The sequence below is a fragment of the Hemiscyllium ocellatum genome, chromosome 28 (genome assembly GCF_020745735.1).
Source record: "Hemiscyllium ocellatum isolate sHemOce1 chromosome 28, sHemOce1.pat.X.cur, whole genome shotgun sequence".
In the NCBI taxonomy this organism is placed as follows: Eukaryota; Metazoa; Chordata; class Chondrichthyes; order Orectolobiformes; family Hemiscylliidae; genus Hemiscyllium; species Hemiscyllium ocellatum.
The window spans coordinates 31,587,380-31,608,462 of record NC_083428.1 but is presented as its reverse complement, the minus strand read 5'-3'; the positions used below and the strand labels follow the sequence as shown (position 1 = coordinate 31,608,462).

At 41.8% G+C, this 21,083-nt stretch overlaps 1 protein-coding gene across 1 annotated transcript in view; it reads right to left on the bottom strand.

Annotated features, from left to right (window-relative positions):
- grin3bb (glutamate receptor, ionotropic, N-methyl-D-aspartate 3Bb) overlaps positions 1-21,083 on the bottom strand; it is a 74,743-nt gene that overhangs the window by 29,790 nt on the left and 23,870 nt on the right. The window contains exons 2-3 of the mRNA XM_060846596.1: positions 18,606-19,204; positions 8,528-9,575 (exon numbers count right to left, since the gene is read on the bottom strand). Of these exons, the coding sequence (XP_060702579.1) occupies positions 8,528-9,575; positions 18,606-19,204 (1,647 nt within the window). The remainder of the gene's footprint in view (positions 1-8,527; positions 9,576-18,605; positions 19,205-21,083) is intronic.

The window sequence follows — 21,083 nt, the reverse complement described above, 5'->3', positions numbered from 1 at the left end:
GGACCAGGATTCAAACATAGCCAAGATTTGAGATTCAGGTTGCATGCAAGAATTGCATAATGTTCATAAGACTACCCTAGAGTTTATCACCACATGACCCAGCTGATCATGTTCACCTCCACACCCTTAGTATGTCTCTTGTTCAAACACCAACCTAATTCTCTTTGGATGAACCCAATATCCACAATGGTTTAAAGCAGAGAACTCCAGATGCTTACCACCATCATCAGAAATAAATTTGTTCAAACCTTTGCTTCACTTTATTTTAGCATACATGATCATTCATTGATCAGTGTAAACAATCACTACTTATCTTATTCTAAGTTACAAATCACACAACACCAGGTTATAGTCCAACAGATTTAATTGGAAGCACTAGCTTTTGGAGCTCCGCTCCTTTATCAGGTGGCTGTGGACCTCCCACCTGACGAAGAAGCAGTGCTCTGAAAGCGGAGTCACGGGTAGATAGGATAGTGAAGGCAGCGTTTGGTATGCTTTCCTTTTTTTTGGTCATAGTATTGAGTACAGAAGTTGGGAGGTCATGCAGCAGCTATACAGGACATTAGTTAGGCCACTGTTGGAATATTGCGTGGTCTCCTTCCTATCAGAAAGATGTTGTGAAAGGGTTCAGAAAAGGTTTGCAAGGATGTTGCCAGGGTTGGAGGATTTGAACTATAGGGTGAGGTTGAATAGACTAGGATTGTTTTCCATGGACCGTCAGAGGCGGAGGGGTGATCTTGTAGAGGTTTATAAAATCATGAGGGACATGGATAAGATAAATAGAAAAGTATTTTCCCTGGGGTGGGGGAGTCCAGAACTAGAGGGCATAGGTTTAGGGTGAGAGGGGTAAGATATAAAAGAGACCTAAGGGGCAACTTTTTCACACAGAGGGTGGTACATGTATGGAATGAGCTGCCAGAGGAAGTGGTGGAGGCTGGTACAATTGCAACATTTAAAAGGCATCTGGATGGGTACATGAATAGGAAGGGTTTGAAGGGATATGGGCCAGGTGCTGGCAGGTGGGACTGGGTTGGGTTGGGATGGACAAGTTGGACAGAAGGGTCTGTTTCTGCGCTGTACATCTCTATGACTCTATGATTCTATGTAAGTCAGGCTTCAAAACAAACCTCAGTGGATCATCCAGTCAGTTCCTCTATAATGCGATGGTTGCTTTCTTATGCAATCCCATGTCATATAAAATAAACTACACTTTAGAAACAGCAAATAAAGTGTTGGTGGTGTAATCACGTTCATATCTTTCTAGTCCATGATTGTCTTTTTTTTGCTAAAACCTTGACTTTTAGTCAGCCAATCAGCTAATTTTCCCTCTCCATGTTACCATTGAAATGACTGGAATGCCCATTCCCTTTAGAAATCTCTGCTGGTGAATCTTAATTATTTTACATTCTCCACATTATTAGTAAGGAATCGTGTTCAAGAAATCAAGTCTTGATGTAACAATATTTTTGATAAAGAATTCAGCAGTACTGGAGGAGTGGCAGCAAAGAAGATGGATGATGTTGAAGAAGAAGTCTTAGTAATAAATGAACTGTGAGCTCTAAACCACAGAAGCTTAACCCTGGTTCAAATGATGCACGGAGGTTGCTAAAACATTGTTTATTGATTGATATGCAAGAGCTAAGAGTACAACAGACAAAGAGAAGCAGGTTTTCAACTATGGTGTCCAGGTTTATTAATGCTCAAATTAATGATACCTAGAAGGTTGTGATGCAGAAATCATAGGGTGAAAATAATGTCTCGGTTTGTTTAGGCAAAGGACAGAAAGGTAATGGGAAATTGATAAGGATGGTGAGGAAGTGGTCATTAAAGCGATTGCATAGACAGCCTCAATCGTGCATTGGAAAAAAAGTTTATAGGTCTTTTTGCATTGGAGGCGAGAATGAGACAGGTAGAGACATTAGAGAATTTAGTTGGACACATAATCTTATCGGGCTAATGGGAAAGCTGGGAACCTGTGTGACAATAAAGGTATTAAAAAGTACACTCCAGTCATCTGCTGACAGCAACCAGCAGTATTGGATTAAGGACCAATCAGGAAGATATTGATAGTTGGAGGAAGGAGGTTTAGGGGAGCAATGGTAATATCATGGGGTGGCATGGTGGCTCAGTGATTAGCACTGCTGCCTCAGCGCCAGGGACCCTGGTGAGATTCCAGCCTTAGGCAACTGTCTGTGTGGAGATTGCTCATTCACTCTGTGTCTGTGTGGGTTTCCTCTGGGTGCTTCGGTTTCCTCCCACAATCCAAAGATGTGCAGGTTAGGTGAATTGGCCGTGCTAAATTCCCTGTATGTCTTCAAGGGATGTGTAGGTTAGGTGCATTGGTTTGGGGTAAATATACGAAATATAGGGTAGGGGAATGGTTCTGGGTGGGTACTCTTTGGAGGGTCAGTATGGACATGTTGGGCCAAAGGGCCTGTTTCTGCACTGTAGGGATTCTATGATTCTACTTCGAGTTCCTGGTTTGAGTACCATGCCAGATTATTGGCCATGGAAGGTGCATTTTAAAGAGGCTAAATTGGTTTGTCACCAGTCTGAAAATCCATTCAATACACCTAATGGTAGGCTGTAAGAACAGGACGCCTCTGCGCAGCCATCCTACCAAAAACAATGGTAAAGCACTAAAGTACTTTTCCCATAAAAATGGACCAATCCAATGGAAATCCATGATCCAGCATGTAGAACCAAGGCTGGAGAAGAGATAGCCAGTTTAGTGAGGGAATTTGAATATCCTTTTCCAGAAGCAGGAGTGCAGGGAGATGTGGATGTTATAAGAATTGAACTAATGATTCAGGTAATCTTATCCATTATTCAAAATCTCTATAATAATGAGTAACTCAATGAATGGAAAAATCCAGGGGACAGATACTATCCAAACACAGCAACTACATTTTCTTCAGATAGAAGGACAGGCAGGTTACATTTTGCATATCTATGGTTTATGGAGACATATGCTAGGGTGTAGCTGCCTTCAATGAAGTCCAATTTTCAATAGTCTGATGTCAAAAATATGACACTCGAGCTTTAGACTTTTCTAAAAATGTTGGAGTTCTTCGGAGAGGAGAAGTACTTCTTTGGAGAGGTTCGGGCACCATTTTGGCTAAACGAGAGATGTTTTCCAACTTTATGCATATTTCAAATAGAATAGAATAGTAATTTATTGTCTAAAATGTACAGTGAAAAGTGTTTAAAGTCACCATATTTCCGCACCTATATTAATAACAGCAATCACATACATAAAAAAGAAATAAAACAGAGTCCACCTTTGTTCAATTCATGGCTTATGGGTTCCCAAGGTTGAGAAAAAGACAGGGAGCACATTCTCCACCGTTGCGGAAAGGTGAAATTAAAGCCACTGAATCTCAGGCCCATTGGAATCCAGGGCCAGACCACCAACGCACCGAACACACATCATCACAAAAGTGGCCAAAGCAGACCACCACTCTGTAGGACCACCACTAGGACACAGCCCCAATGGCCATGAGGAATGGACCACACTGCCTGCACGACTGCAATAGCCTCCTGAAACATCCTTTCTCCACTGAAGTCATTAAAAGAAGTTCTGATGAATTTTGAGGTTAAATATAAATAAATGAAAAAATGTTTAAAAAAAGATGAGACAAGCTTGGTTAAAGAAGCAGATGGGCTCAGGAGCCTCAACTAGACTAAAATGTATAATTTATAAGGCACTGCTGAAGATTATTTGTATGATAAACTTTTATAAGGACAAACGTATTGCACTGTGTACTGTTGAATGTATTCTTCTAATGTTCAGGGAGATTTGAGTTACTTTTAGGTCACTTACTCATTAAGTAAGCTATAGTCTCTAGTCAATAAGAGTGAGGATGAGATCAACTAAAAATGAGATTAAACTGACTAGTCTTCTTTCTCATCTGTTTAAAAGGTTTCTTTTTAGTTAGAGACCTCTTGGTTCCTGTGATACTAAGTATTTTCTGAATGAAGACCTTTTCTATATTGTTATGATAGTAATAGAAATGGATCAATTTTCAACCCATCATTTTATCTTAATAATAAAAAACTGATTTTAATAAAAAATAACACTGACCTAAAATGGCTGCAGCGTGTATCCTTGCCCAGGTTGACACAGCTCATGAAAACATTAATTGAAAAAAAATTCATCGGAATTGAAATTAACATTTTTTTAAAGTCATCAAAAAGCAACTCTGTACCTTCTGGTTGAATTACACCTTTTTGGATGTTGTCGGCAGATTCTCCAAGTTGACAAAAAACAATTAAGCCTGATGCTGGAATACTGTATTCAAGGCACTAGCCCTTGGGCAGTGAGACAGAGAAGCAAAATGAATTGATTTCAGCAAATCTGGAATGTTTGTGCTCTCTCTCTCTCTCTCTCTCTGCCCTCCCTCATATTTCTTACAGCCTCTCAAAAACAGCACTGAGTGATGAAACTAATCAGAGAAACATCCATTCATGAAGAACTCAAGGATACTGAGGATGTAAGACATTAATTAAACAAATGTGATCTCAAGTTAAAAGGATTTTAAGGATTTTTTCAAACTTGGGGTGAATAATTAATAAAATCTATTTTACTTGAAGTAGTAACAAATAAATATCAGTTTTTCTTTCACTCAAGAGAACTGTGTAACTGGCTCCTTAATTTTGACTTGAATTAAAATATTACTTGAAGTGTGATATTGCTGTTTGCTAAAATTAATGACAGGTATTTGTTTGTAAACCAAGGAACATTTAAAAAGATTGACCCCTCCTCACTTGATCAGATCAATGTCTTCAAAATGGCAACAATCTGTTTCTCTTTTAAAACAAAAGAATTCTGGAAAACAGCTTGCACGTGAACCAATCTCATATTGGGACTAAACACACAATTAATTTAAAATGATCATGAAGCAGGACCCAGAAAATATGTTCTGTGCCCAGTATTCAATTTTCGTTTTCAGTTAGAAGGTATTGGTAACACTTTAAATATTCAAAATACAAAGCGAGGAAGAAATGGTGATTTCTATATGAAAATGTACATGTTATTTTTTTTCTCTGGCTTGACGAGCAGCTGCTGACAACCGACAGATAAACAACTGAAGGTGGAACTTTCACATGGTTCCCCGAGCCTTTTCACAGATCTTCTCCGAAGTTATAGTGGAAAATTGGGAGAAACTTGCATAAAGAAGAATACTATTGGACTTTAAGGAACCAACAAGATGTGACAAGAGTAATTTGTTCTTATGGCAGATTGAGAGAGCTAGGTCAGGTTGCACAATGTTTAATTCTGATTGCAGAGTAATACATTATACTTTGTAGGCTGTAAGATTGCATAGCATATTTCTAATAACGAAGGCCATTTTACCCAATTAAGTTCACTGATTCAGAAAAAAACCTAACATTCTTCCTCTATGCTGTCCAATTGTTACTTAAATTCTGAAACCTTCCTCCCCATTGTTTCTAACATGAAACCCATAACATTTATTGACCACAGTGCTGCCCTGGGTTTAATCTCTAAACAATATCAATGGAAATTAATTCATCCTTTTTAACAGAATTGCCACAACCTTTTAAAAATAGTTTGCAATTAATAAACATCTAAATCCATAATTGCGTTCAAATTTTGGGTTTTGACAGAACCGGAAATGATTGATATGAACAAGATAGAGGTGCCTTACTGAGGAAATTGGTTACCTCATAAAATGGAGATAAAATTATTTTGTCATTGATAAATGAATTCATATCAAGAGTGGGAGGCAGACCAGAAATAGGAGCTGACATTTAGCAAATAACTTTACCAGGGCCATGTGACTGGATGTTGACACTCTTGCACAGATATCATTAATCTTATCAAGTCCTGGTACTGTCAAACCTTCAGCTCCAGGAGTTAGCATTCCTCTAAAGACAGACAGATACATGGAGATAACTTTAACCAGCATTGATCCTCAGTGCAGAACTTCGAAGCTAACAATCTGCTCTACACAGGGAGACATTCTCCAATTACAGCAGAGCACATCTACCATTAGTGATTGTCCATTACCTTTCTTAATTTTACGTGGTCTGGGAAAGCTCAGCATTATAGCACAGACTATTTCTAGTTAAGAGTTCTAGATATGTTTTGCATTTAACAAGTACACTTTGTTCCCTCTCTCAGGCCAATCCCCTGCACCCGATCCCCCGATGCAAAATTCTCAAATCTATTTACAATTCCTGCATTGGGGAATTGTCTTCTAAACCATTTCTTACACTCTGGAAGGGATTTCAGAAAAAGCTGAAAATGATTCTTTTCGATGACAATTCCCCATCCCCCTTCTCCTCCATCATTTTTGCATGTCAAGAATCCACAGCACAGATCATTCATGCCAATGCTTATACTCTCCTCCAATTCTAATTACATCTTCCTACCCTGCCTATTGCATTGACACTAATCTGAACTACCCTCTCTTGTTCACGCTAAGTGCCAAAATCCCATCCTGCATGTATTTTCTCCTCCTTGATCTGAATAATTTCTTCCTATAATTTGTTCCTTCTCATTACATGCTTATCTTCCTATGTCTTTCCCTCCTGTTGCAACCTCCAGGATTTTAAAATCTTAGTTTGGCGTCACTTAACCATTGTGCTGTTTGATTCAGTTTGTCCTCTCTCCTAAGTTATTCAACTGTGATGTCCTGTATTGGGAGCCCTGGCTCTTCAACAAGGATTCTCAATGGAATAGCATGGAAAATAGCTGTACTGCAGGGCAAGGCTGAACAAAAGCAGGGAAGGTGAAGGGTACCTGGAATGGAAGAAACTAATTTGACACTAAAGTCCATTCTTTTTCACTTGAATCATAGAGACCCCGCAGTGTGGAAATAGGCCATTTGGCCCACTGAGTCCACACCAACCCTCCAAAGAGCATCCCACCCAGACACATATCCCTACCCTATGCTTGCAACCCTACATTCCCCATGGCTAATCCACCTAGCTTGCACATTCCTGGACACTATGGGCAATTTAGCATGGCCAACCTACCTAACCTGCACTACTTTGGACTGTGGGAGGAAACCAGAGCACCCAAAGGAGACCCACGCAGACATGGGGAGAATGTGCAAATGTCTCACAGGCAGCCACCCGAGGGTGGAATTGAACCTGGGTTCCTGGCGCTGAGGCAGCAGTGCTAACCACTGAGCCATCATACCATTCCATGAGCTTGAGCTCAACTCAAATTATCCCTTGCTTATCTTTATTGTCTTTAAGGCTCTTTGTTTTTCTCCAACAACACATCTAATGATCTTGTGAACCACCTTATAACAATCTCCTTCAATCCTTTCCCTGGTAACATGATTATCCATTGCAGGGAGGAAGTTGTCCTAACTTGCTTTTCATTCTTAATTTACTTAATATAGATTTACCTGGTAGCACAGTGGTGCTTTTAACAGCCAGGGGAGGGGAATACAAATTGTAGCATAAATGGTTGTTAAATTCAAAATGCTTATGGTTTAGGGCTTCAAGGGTTCAGTTAGGGATCAGCAGTGATTCAGCGAAAGCTAGGTTTAGGATGGTGTGGACCTTATCCAATATGAAGGAGTTTGTATATCCTGCTGGAAGTTTGCATGTGCTTTCAGCTAATTATCTGCAGTCTTAGAATTTAGGTTAGCACTTGGACAACAGTGTTTCACAAAATGTATGAGACAATCCCTTTGTCAAAACTTGAAAAAGTAAGTAGTTGCTGTAAATCAACAGTCTTAATGAATTGTCTCAGTGCTCTAAAACTCTGGAATGATAAATAGATTCACCCTAAAATTCAAATCCACGCTGTAAATCAAGGCTTGGTTCATATTCTGCATTTGCTAATATTAAAAGCTTATGTTATTTCTAACTGGGACATTTCTGCAAACAGCTTTTCAAAATTAGTGGGAATTGACGTACGAGTCCAATGGGAAGTGTAAATTGTGAGCTCCTATCTTAGCCTAGTAGATAAATAGATAAAGGTCCAGATGGATGTTGTATGAACAGAAACCCAATAGGAGGATTCCATTTTCTATCGCTGCTTTGCACTGACCTGAACTAAGAGTGGTGCTTTAGGTGGCTTCACAGGACCTGGGTCAGAAAGGAAATTCAATCTCAGGTTTCCTACTTCTGTTGGCTACCCAGCCCAGTTGCTTGACTAGAATTTTTGACACAGAATGTCATTGCAGCCAATCTAGGTCTTATTTTATTTAACATTCACACACATTCCACCAGATTACCGCTCACTAGCATCTGGGGTTGGGGCACAGATCTTTTTCATTCCTAGTCCATGATGTTTAGGTCAACACTCTCCCTGTAACACAATCTTAGCATTCAGCAGTGCCCTTGGAAATGTTCAGAGTTGACTTGAAGTAAAACTTTAAACAAGCAAATCTTTCTCACGAGTCTGGAGATCAGAACTTGAATACTGACATGATCATTTTAAGATTACATTTGATATCCTCTTTAAAAATCATCTTTGGAATTACATTATTGAATATGTTTCCATTTTCCTTCAAAGTAAATTATTGTTAAAACATTTTCTTACCTTAGTATCATGAATTCCAGAAAGTTCCTCAAAGGTTTTCTCACCGACCATGACAGCTGCCAGGTTAGCTGTATAACTGGATAAGACAAGGAGGCAAAAGATTGCCCAGAGGTTCATTAAGAAACGCCCAGTCCAACATTTGGGTGTCTTACTAGAAACAGTTCGTCCAAAGAGGATTGCGTAACATAGGTTAAGAGCTGAGGAATAAGAGAATACTTTTATTCTATTTCTTCCATTGGGTGTCATTCCAAATGGACTTTTCCACTCATAAAGTGTCAGAAACAAGGCTGTGAGATGGAGAGCCACAAAAATCCCAACCCACATTGACCAGTGCAGTGGCCACATGAAAGCACCAATGGGAGCAGCTGTGTCTCGAGACCTCACAAGGATGGCTAAACTGGTGGAATAGAAGGGGCTGGTGAAATCTATCACCCTGCTGCGCGCTGAATTGATGCTAAAGGAAGTGACAGCCATGTGGGCAGCACCACTGAGGAGATCACCCACCAGTCCTGTCCATCCACCATTTTTCCAGGCGCCATACTTCCCATCTCCGACAATGTACAGGTCAAAATCAAAACCAAGGTCGTCTGATAGCTTCTCCAGGAGGTCCATGCAGTAGCCATAGCAACATTTCTTGTACTCTGTCGGCACTGATCCATTTTCGTTGTTCAACTCCTCAAACAGCTGCGTCAGCACAGCAGGGTCTTTGGTGTGAGGATCCAAACACAAAAGGCCTGCAGGGCAACTACCATCACGGTCAACCTCCCTGGTAAAAACAAAGGGCAACTCTACCAAGGTGACCACCCGCAGCTTGGAGTGAGATGAGCTGCTCTGTTGATTCACTTCATTATGACTTCTACTGGGCCAAATCCCTTGTTCGATCTCAATCTTCTGGCGGTTCCATTTGCCAACCCTCACCCAGGTGGGTTTTCCTAGTGGATCCTGCCGCAGGTTCCAGATATGGTACCGGTGATCGCTGCGGATATGTGATGTCTCCTGTACATGAATATAACCCGTTACCCCATCAAACGATGTGTTTGCCAGAAACCTAGAAGAAAATAAATGTGGAAAGAAACAAACATTGTGTCTTTAACATAGCAAAATATTCCAAAGACATATCATTACACAAAATCTGAAACACGAAAGGAGATATTGCGACAAACTTTGGCCAAAGAAATAGATTTTTAAGTGCAGCTTAAGGGAGAGAAAAGAACTAGATAGATAAAGGGAGGAATTTTGAAGCATAAGACCATAACACTTAAGAGACTGAAGTAGATCATTTAACCCAACAAGTCTACATCAACACTCAGTGCAACAACGGCTTGAGAAATGAAAGGAATGGATCCAAAAGTGGGGCAAAGGAACTTGTAGATTCACCTATGGCTAGAATTGGAGTCACACTGTTTTTTTTAACAATTGCGCAAGTGGTTTCACAGATAAGGGAGGGTCAAACTGTGATGGATCTGAACACAAAGATAAAAATTTTAAATTGGAGGTATTGTAGGACCAAAAGTCAATCAAGACCAGTAAGCACAGGGGTGATGAATGAATGAGAACAGCTGCAAGTTGGGACACAAGCAGCAGATTTTTGAATAAGCCAAAGTATATGGTGAGCAGCAGTGTAAGCGTTGCCAAAGCATTGGAATCCTCCCCCCAGAGGAACCTTGATTATCTGAAGGACACAACTGGGGATTATTTTGTTTAGATAATCAAATGCCGGATAACAAACTTAGCCAAGCATCGGGACCTTGTCGTCTTGTTCAGTTAATCCGACATTCAGTTAATCGAATGCTGGATAATCGAGGTTCCTCTGTATGTGAATCTGGAGATGAATAAAAGCATGGATAATGCACAGATGGGCTAAGGCAGGAGTATACCATTGACATGAAAATTACTACAGGTTTAAAGTAAAGTAATCTCAACATAATGTATGTTAACATACAAGACGAGAAGACAAAACCTTATCATTTCAGCAGATGACTTTATAAGTTTTTAATCAGTCTGTGCACAGGTATTATGACCCCTCTGTGGGATGTGAACCCAGGCCTTCAAAAGGTCAGAAGTAGAGATGCTACCATTACACCATCAAGGCTCACATGTGACTTTGTAAATTGTTTTCATCAATTGGGGCAGCATGGTGGCTTAGTGGTTAACACTGCTGCCTCACAGCACCAGGGTCCCAGGTTTGATTCCAGCCTCGGGCGATTGTCTGTGGGGCGTTTGCACATTCTCTCCATGTCTGTGTCAGTTTCCTTCAGATGCTCCGGGTTCCTCCTTAGTTACAAAGATGTGCAGGTCAGGTGAATTGGCCACGTTAAATTGCTCATAGCGTTAGGTTCATTAGTCAGGGGCAATGGGTCTGGGTGTGTTACTCTTTGGAAAGTCGGTGTGGACTTGTTGGGTCGAAGGGCCTATTTTCACACTGTAGGGAAACTAATCTAATAATGAGCAGAAGTTAATCATTCAGTTATTTGATACTCAAAAATCTACCCCTCACTCTCCTAACTTTTTCTAATACTGTCCACTTCCGCATCGAGCTGCATAATTTGAATAACCACTTCTCACAATTGATTCTGTTCTATTGTGTAGGACATCATTTATTTTTCAAATGCCATATTTTAGGAGTGATGTCTCTCATGACAGACTATCACTCTGGTATTCACTGTCAAGGATACACAGGTGAGGAGTGGTCATTTGGGTGAGCTACTGGAGGAAAGCATGTTATACATACTCTTAAACCCCTGTGAAAATTAGTGTTTTCAGGATAATCGAAAGAATTGGAACCAGATCCACACACACAAATACTTGGACAAGGTAGAAAATGTTTTTACAGAAGTCCCTCCCTACCCGCAGGGGATAAGTTCCAAGAACTACTGTGGAAGCCCGGAACTGCAGATTGTTGTGATCCCATTCACTTAAATAGGAAATCTACCTTGCCAGTAGCCCCCGGGTTCCTGGTTCCAGAAGGTTCCCTGTAATATGTTCGGGCCGTGGTAACCGTGGGTAACTGAAACCAATGGATACGGTGGCCAGCCTATATTTCACATGCAATGTTTGAAAATACCGAGACCCTCGTGAATGTCAAACAAATTACAGAGAAAACGAATGTGACTTATGAAGAGTGATCAAATCGGCTAGATTTACACTCTCTACAATTTAGAATACGGAGAGGTGATCTATTGAAGCGTATAAAATGATGCTTGTAATTCAGAGGCCCAGGACAATGCTCTGGGATCAGGGGTTCAAGTGCTATGACAGCGACTTGAGTAATTAAAATTGAATCAATGGATCTGGACTATAAAGCTAGTCCCAGTAATGGTGACCATGAAACACCCATCAGTCTAAACACATGTGGTTCCCAAATGTACTTTAGTGAGGCAAATCTCCCATCCTTAACCAGTCTGGCATATATGTGACTCCAGAACCACAATGTCGATGACTCATAATTGCTCTCTGAAATTGCTGAGCAAAGCATTCAGTTCAACACAAATTTTGGATGGTCTTGCCAGTGACACCCACATCACATGTAAAAGCAAATCAAATGAAATTTTAGGTGTCTAAGCCAGAGATCTATGAATATTCTGATGTTAAATGCAATCAAGACAGATTTTAGACAAAAAAGGATGTAAGGGATATGGGGATAGTGTAGGAAGAGATAGCTGAAGTTGGCATCAGTTATTAAATCTTACTAAAAGAGTTGTTAAAACAACTTATTAAATGGTGGGGTAGATGTGGGCCTACTCCTGCCTGTATTTCTGATCATTTTAACCTCCACAATAGAGATAATATCTGCTTGATCTTGGCGAATTTGGTGAAATGGTGATTTGTAAATGATCGTATATAGAACAATTTTGTTAGTAACAGTTAAGAATGAAAATCCTTCTCTTCTCACTGTGCAACTGATAACCCTTTGCTGCCAGGAGGTGCATCTCCCACCACTGACTGACAACTGTAGATGGGACACTTTGGATTAGGGACATGTTTAAAATTAATTCTCAGGACACGGACATCAGTGGCAAGAGCAAAATTACCTTTAGTTGCTTGAACGGGTAACAGTGAGCCTTCTTCACTATTGAACCCTTATTGTTGTTCTGGCAAATCTGCTTCCATTTGGCTGTTAGATAGGGAATTCCACAATGAAGGATTGGCAATGCATGCCCAAGTTAGGATGAGTCAAGGGTGTCTTGGAGATAATATTATCCCAATGCACCTACCGCCCTTGTTTTTCTAGATGAAGGCTTTAAGGTGTGGAATGCAATTTTTCATCTCCTGTCCAAGCTGTCCCATCAGTAGCAGGGTGGGAAAACTAATGTCTGGGATCCTTCCAGATACAACGATACATTGGATTATTCGGCTCCTCCTGTATTCCAGTTTGGTGAGTTGGAGTTGGGTGAGTGAATTGAGTGGATTTGACCAAGCTGAGCCACTTTGTACTTCAGTGTACAGAGAAGAGGGAAGATAGGGTAAAGCTGGCTGCTAACTGTTACAGAGATTAATGGTCAAGGGACACCTGGTAAACATGGACAGTTGGAACTGCTTGCAATAATAACTAAGCTGTATCAACTTACAGGTAGGTTGATAAAAGCTACACATTTGCCCAGTCACTTCTCACAATCAGCACTCACTGCCTGAGCATACGTGAGAACATAAAAAATAGGAGAAGGAATAGGCCATCTGGCCCATCGAGCCTGCTCTGCCATTCAATAAGATCATGTTGGATCTTTTACGTGGACTCAACTCCACTTAGCCTTCCATTCACTGCAACCCTTAGTTCCTTTACTGTTCAAAACTCTATCTATTGTTGCCTTAAAACATTCAATGAGGTAGCCTCAACTGCTTCACTGAGCAAGGAATTGCACAGATTCACAACCCTTTGGGGGTGAAGAAATTCCTCCTTGACTCAATCCTAAATCTGTTCCCCCTTATTTTGAGTCTATGTCCCTAGTTCCAGTTTCATCTGCCAGTGGAAACAACCTCTCTGCTTCTATCTTTTCTATTCTCTTGATAATTTTCTCTCTCATTCTTCTAACTTCCAATTAGTTTAGTCCCAGTCTACTCTGTAGTGTCTGCCACCCACCCTCCTCCTCTAACCTAGTTAATAAGGTAAGGTTCATTCTAAACTTCCTCTATTGAATATAAGTTTGTTATTAATTTTATAGCAACTTGAACTAAGCTTTCTACTTTAGCACCGAGTGGGTGTTCAGATAAGTCAGGTATGGATGCTAGGGCAGTTGCTTGCTCCTCCTGCAGAATGTGGCAGGTGGGAGACATGGCACACATCACCACTGGCTACATCTGTGGGAAGTGCACCCAACTCCAGCTCTTTGAAAACCGTGTTAGGGAATTGAAACTGGAGCTGGATGAACTACGGATCATTCGGGAGGCTGAGGGGGTAATTGAGAGGAGTTACTGGGAGTTGGTCACTCCTAAGGCTCAGGACAAGGATAGAGGGTTACAGTTAGGGGGAGAAAAGGGGACAGACAGACAAAACAGAGATCCCCTGTGGACATTCCCCTCAGCAGTAAGTATACCGTTTTGGATACTGCTGGGGAGGGGGGGTGATGACCTACCAGAGGAAAGCCATAGCAGTCAGTTCTCTGGCACTGAGCCTGACATTGTGGCAAAGAAGGGAAGGGGGCAGAATAGAAAAGTACTCATGGTAGGGGACTCGATAGTTAGGGGAATCAACAGGAGATTTTGTGGTCAGGATCAGGATTCCCAGAAGGTATGTTGCCTCCCTGGTGCCAGGGTCTGGGACGTCTCCGATCGGGTGTATAAGGTTCTAAAAGGGGAGGGCGAACAGCCAGAAATTGTGTTACATATTGGCACTAATGAAAAAGCCAGAAAAGGGATTGAGGATATAAAAAGTGATTTTAGGGAATAAGGATGGAAGCTGCAAAGCAGGACGAACAGAGTAGTGTTCTCTAGTTTACTACTGGTGCCACGAGATAGCGAGGTGAGGAACAGGGAGCGGGCGCAGCTTAACACGTGGCTGCACAGCTGGTGTAGGAGGGAGGGCTTCAGATATGGAGATAATTGGGATGTCTTCTGGGAAAGGTGGGACCTGTACAAGAAGGACGGGTTGCATCTGAACTGGAAGGGGACCAATGTCCTGGGTGGAAGGTTTGCTCGAGTAGTTCGAGAGGGTTTAAACTAGTATGGCCGGGGGTGGGAACCTGAGCTGTATACCAGAGGTGAGAATTGATGCAGATGAGGCAATAGCAAGAGGTAGACCAGCCAGTGGGAAGGATTTTCCTGCAAAGGAACCAAGGGATCAGTTAAAGTGTGTTTGCTTTAACGCAAGGATTATCAGGAATAAAAGTGATGAACTTAGAGCATGGATCAGTACCTGGTGTTATGATGTTGTGGCCATAGAGTATTTAAAAAGAATAGGGAGGGGGGAAAAAAGAGAAGGGGGTGTAGCACTACTAATCAGAGAGGGTATCACAGCTACAGAAGCTTCCATTCTCGAGGAAGATCTGCCTACCGAGTCAGTATGGGTGGAACTTAGAAACAGCAAGGGAGCAGTCACCTCTTTAGGGGTTTACTAGAGGCCCCCCAATATTAGCAGGGAGATGGAAGAAAGCATAGGTTGGCAGATTTTGGAAATGTGTGGACGTAGTAGGGTTGTTGTAATGGTGACTTTAACTTTCCCAATATTGATTAGAATCTCCTTCGAGCAGAAGATTTGAATGGAGCTGTTTTTGTAAGGTGTGTTCAGGAGGGTTTCCTAATTCAGTACATTGACAGGCCGATGAGGGGAGAGGCCATTCTAGACTTGGTGCTTGGAAATGAGCCGGGGCAGGTATCAGATCTTGTGGTGGGAGAGCATTTTGGTGATAGTGACCACAACTGCCTTATATTCTACATAGCTATGGAGAAAGAGAGGATTAGGCAAAATGGGAAGATATTTAATTGGGGAAGAGGAAACTATGATGCGATTAGACATGAGTTAGGAAGCATGGACTGGGAGCAATTGTTCCATGGTAAAGGCACTATAGACATGTGGAGACTGCCTAAGGAACAGTTGTTGTGAGTGATGAATAACACGACAAGCAGACCAAACACAGCCAGAAACCCTAACCACCTTTCCATACATCAAAGAAGTTTCAGAAATGACAGCCAGACTACTGAGACCCCCTTGGAATCCTAGTAGCACACAAACCCACCAACACTCTCAAACAAAAAATAACAAACTTAAAAGACCCAGTACAACCCATGGACAAAACCAATGTCATCTACAAAATTCCATGCAAAAACAAACAGTCATAAACACTATGTAGGACAAACAGGAAGAAATAGCCACCAGGATACACTAATGCCAGCTAGCCACAAAAAGACACGACCCTCTCTCCCTCGTAGCCCTACACATGGATGAAAAAAAAACACCATTTCAACTGGGACAACACACCTATCCCTAGGACAGGCTAAGCAAAGACATGCCAGAGAATTCCTAGAGGCTTGGCACTCCAACCACAATGCCATAAACAAACACATAGATCTAGATGCCATCTATCAACCCCTCAGAAAATGAACAGGAAATGACATCACCACAAACCCCAGGAGCCCCATCCAGGAGAAAGATATAAAGAGAAAGCAGGAGGCAACAGCTTCACTTCACTTGGAGGTCGCCATTGATGATATTACCTAGCCAGGTAATGAAACATCCGGATATCAAACCTACAGCTCAGCGAGCAAACCTACACCCTAGTGATGAATAAATATGTTCCTCTGAGACAGGCAAGGGGTAAGATAAAGGAACCTTGGATGACGAGAGCAGTGGAGCTTCTTGTCAAAAGAAAGAGGGTGGAGGAAGCTAGGGTCAAGCTCAGCTCTAGAGAATTACAGGTAGGCGAGGAAGGAGCTCAAAAATGGTCTGAGGAGAGCCAGGAGGGAGCACGAGAAAGGCTTGGCAGAACAGATTAGGGAGAACACAAAGGCATTTTACGCTTATGTGAGGAATAAGAGAATGGTCAAAGAAAGAATAGGACCGATCAGGGATAGCATAGGGAACCTGTGTGTGTGGAGTCTGAGGAGGTAGGGGAAGCCCTAAATGAAAGAAATGAACTTTGTAGTGAATGAAACCTTTGAAGAGCAGATGTGCATGCTGGAATGGATAGAGATGGAGGAAGCTGATGTGCTGAAACTTTTGTCAAACGTTAAGATTGACAAGGCACCAGATTTGTCCTCGGCTGCTTTGGGAAATGAGAAATGCAATTGCTTTGCCACTTGTGAAGGTATTTGCATCCTCGCTCTCCACTGGAGTCGTACCTGAGGACTGGAGAGAGGCAAATGTAATTCCTCGCTTCAAGAAAGGAAATAGGGAAATCCTCGGCAATTACAGACCAGTCAATCTCACGTCTGTCGTCTGCAAGGTGTTAGAAAGGATTCTGAGGGATTGGATTTATGAGCATCTAGAAGAGCATGGCTTGATTAAATACAGTCAACACGGCTTTGTGAGGGGCAGGTCATGCCTCACAAACTTTAGAGTTCTTTGAGGATGTGACTAGAAAAGTTGATGAGGGTCGAGCTGTGGATGTGGTGTATATGGACTTCAGCAAGGCATTTGATAAGGTTCCCCATGGTAGGCTCATTCAGAAGGTCAGGAGGAATGGGATATAGGGGAACTTGGCTGTCTGGATACAGAATTAGCTGGCCAACAGTAGACAGTGAGTGGTAGTAGAAGGAAAATATTCTGCCTAGAAGTCTGTGGTGAGTGGTGTTCCACAGGACTCTGTCCTTGGGCCTCTACTGTTTGTAATTTTTATTAATGACTTGGATGAGGGAATTGAAGGATGGGTCAGCAAGTTTGCAGATGACACAAAGGTTGGAGGTGTCATTGACAGCATAGAGGACTGTTGTAGGCTGCAGTGGGACATTGACAGGATGCAGAGATGGGCTGAGAGGTGGCAGATGGAGTTCAACCTGGATAAATGCGAGGTGATGCATTTTGGAAGGTCGAATTTGAAAGCTGAGTACAGGATTAAGGATAGGATTCTTGGCAGTGTGGAGGAACAAAAAGATCTTGGTGTGCAGGTACATGGGTCCCTTAAAATGGTCACCCAAGTGGACAGGGTTGTTAAGAAAGTATATGGTGTTTTGGCTTTCATTAACAGGGGGATTGAGTTTAAGAGTTGTGAGATCTTGTTGTAGCTCTATAAAACTTTGGTCAGACCATACTTGGAATACTGTGTCCAGTTCTGGTTGCCCTGTTATAGGAAAGATGTGGATGGAGAGTGTTCAGAGGAGGTTTACCAGGATGCTGCCTGGACTGGAGGGCTTGTCTTATGAAGACAGGTTGACTGAGCTCGGACTTTTTTCATTGAAGAAAAGGAGGAGGAGAGGGGACCTAACTGAGGTATTCAAGATAATGAGAGGCATAGATAGAGTCGATAGCCAGAGACTATTTCCCAGGGCAGAAATGGCTAACACGAGGGGTCATAGTTTTAAGATGGTTGGAAGAAAGTATAGAGGGGATGTCAGAGGCAGGTTCTTTGCACAGAGAGTTGAGAGAGCATGGAATGCGTTGCCAGCAGCAGTTGTGAAAGCAATGTCATTGGGGGCATTTAAGAGACTGCTGGACATGTGTATGGTCACAGAAATGAGGGTGCATACATGAGGATCAATGGTTGGCACAACATCGTGGACTGAAGGGCCTGTTCTGTGCTGTACTGTTCTATGTTCTATGTTCTACTCAATCTCTCCTCATAAGCCAATCCTCTTAATTCCAGAATTAATAATAAAACAAAAACAAAAGCAGAAAACTGCAGATAGGAAGGACATTTAAACATCTTGAGAGTTTGGGAAGGAACCACTTTAATTTTATAATGTTGATTAATTGTCATCAGACCCAGAGATTCTGAATTCTTGTAGTTGTAATTTACTTGATGCCTGCTCCCCACATGCTACTGTGCGCAAACAGCCGCTGACACCTCACTCATGGAAGGACACTGGGATGGTTTATTTCAACATGGTCAGTAGCTATGGAACACAAAACCCAAAACACAGCTAAAGGCTGGAGAAAACAGTTTAAAAAAGAAAAGTGAGTTCGTTAAAATATTTACATTAAATGTTTTACCTTGAAAGATATTGACCTGAAGATAGCACACCTTCTTTCTGTTTGTCATTACAGTTCACCATGCTTTGGATGAGTGTTGTGTCAGGCCGAATGAACACAGCAGTGGATATAGCTCTAGCTATCAGCTCCACTGCATCCCTCACATAATTTCCCAGAACAGGTTTGTTCACTTCACCGTAGGCAAGCAGACCTAGAGGTAGGCCTGTGGTTTGCAGGTCCTCAACGTTCAGAGGATGACCAATAACCCAGTGAAACTCAGGGGAGGTCAAACCCAGGCCAGCTGCAGTTTCAAAGACAAATCCAGAGCATTTGGCATTGCTGCTAAACATCAAAACTGAAGTGGACGAGTCCTTTAAGTCATTCAATTTCTCGTGTAAAAAGTGAATGATGCCCGCATCATCCATGTCTGTTAAGTTGAGTAAAGCCCGCAGTTCAAAGTTTGAGTTGTTGCTCAGGTAACTGAGGAATCTGGAGATATCCCAGCTGTGGCACAAGATCACACTGACATCATACCAGGAGTTGGTTTTAAGGACACTGATGAGCAAATCCATCAAGGAGGTGACTGAGCTTTCCATGCTCATCTGCAGATGTAAAGGATTCTGAAAAATAAATTAGAGTTAGGAACTGGAATTTGAAAATACGGATATCTAAAACATTAAGGATAAAATAAGGCATTTAAGCTCATAATGCTAGGAATAAAACCAGATTGGCATTTAATTCCAGCTCCAAACACACCCACATCTGTATCCAACTCACTCAGTAAATTCACCGGTCTATCATCCCATCCATCCAGTGCCCTCACTGAATTCCTCCAAGTTCTCAGCTTTGACCACTCCACACCTACAATTTTCTAAATCTCAGATTTTACTATCCTGCAGAGGTAGCTGGAGAACTGCTCTATGCAGAATGAGTGTTCTGTAATAGTTTTATAGATGGAGGTTCCCAGTGCTTAGATTAGGACTTCATGTGTAAGACATTTAAAAAAAACTATCTAATCAATCTGTGCAATTTATTTTTTTGAGCAATATTGTAAACTTACTTTTTCACTCTTCACTGGTTCTATTGCTCTAATTGATTTTGAAATATCCTCAGTTCATTTAAACACAGTGAGCATCAGATCTGGTGATTTAAATGCAAGTTTGATTAATTCGTAGGATATAGATGTCATTGGCTGGGCCAACATTTATTACCCATTCCTAATTGTTCTTGTGAAGGTGGTAATGAGCTGTCTCCTTGAACTGCAGCCATTCATTTGATGTAGGTTACTCAACAATGCTGTTAGGGAAGGAGGACAGGATTTTAAACCAGCAACACTGAAGGAACGGTGATATGTTTCCAAGTCAGGATGCTGAGTGTCTGTAAATGGATCTTGCAGATATGGTGTTCCCAGGTATCTGCTGCCCTTGTTATTCTCGATGTTAAATGTCATGGGCTTGGAAGATGTTACCTAAAGAGCCTCAGTGAATTTTTGTGGTGCATCTTGACAATGGTACACACTGCTGCTACTAAGCATCAGTGGTGGAATGATTGAATGTTTGTCGATTTGGTGCCAATCAAATGGACTGCTTTGGTCTAGATAGTGTGGAGTTTCTTGAGTTTTGTTGGAGTTGCACCCATCCAGGTAAGTGAAGAGTACTTCATGCTTTGTGCCTGACTTATGCCTTGTGGGTGATAGACAGGCCTAGGGGAGTCAGGAAGTGAGTTACTCATTGCAAGATTCCGAGCACCTGACTGACTTTTGTAGCCTCAATATTCATATGATTAGTTCAATTCAGTTTCTAGTCAATGATAATCCTAGGATGTAGATTGTGAGGGAAGCAGTGATAGTAATGCCATTGAATGTCAAAGGGTGATTGTGAGATTCTCTCTTGTTGCTTGGTACTGTGTGGTGTAAATGGCATTTGCCACTTGTCAGCTCAAACCTGGATATTATCTTGGTTTTGTACATTTGAATATAGATTGCTTAAGTATTTCAGAAGTTGGAAGTGGTGTAGGACATGGTGGTTGCTCAATTGAACATCCCCACTTCTGACCTTGTGGTGGAGTGAAGGTCATTGGTAGGGCAGCTGAAGATGATTGGGCTTAAGACACTACCCTGAGGAACTCCTGCAGAGATGTCATGGAGCTGAGATGACTGACCTCCAACAATCATGACCATCTTCCTATGTGCCAGATTTGAATCCAACCAGGGCTGCTCCTCCTGACTGTATTTCACTGTGCCGTACCTCTGCTGGTTCTGTCTTGCCAGGGTCAGGTCATATCCAAGGATTAGTGAGTTTGGAGAACTCGTCGGAGGCTCACTGATGATGTTACCTAGTATGGTGACGAGACGCCTGAAACCAAACCTTCCAGCTCAGTAAGCAAACTTACATCCATATCCAGGGATAGTGATGGTGTTGTTGGTGTCTTTGTCTATAAGATATGATTCCATGAGTCTGACTATGTCAGGCTGTCGCTTGACTAACTCTTCAAATTTTG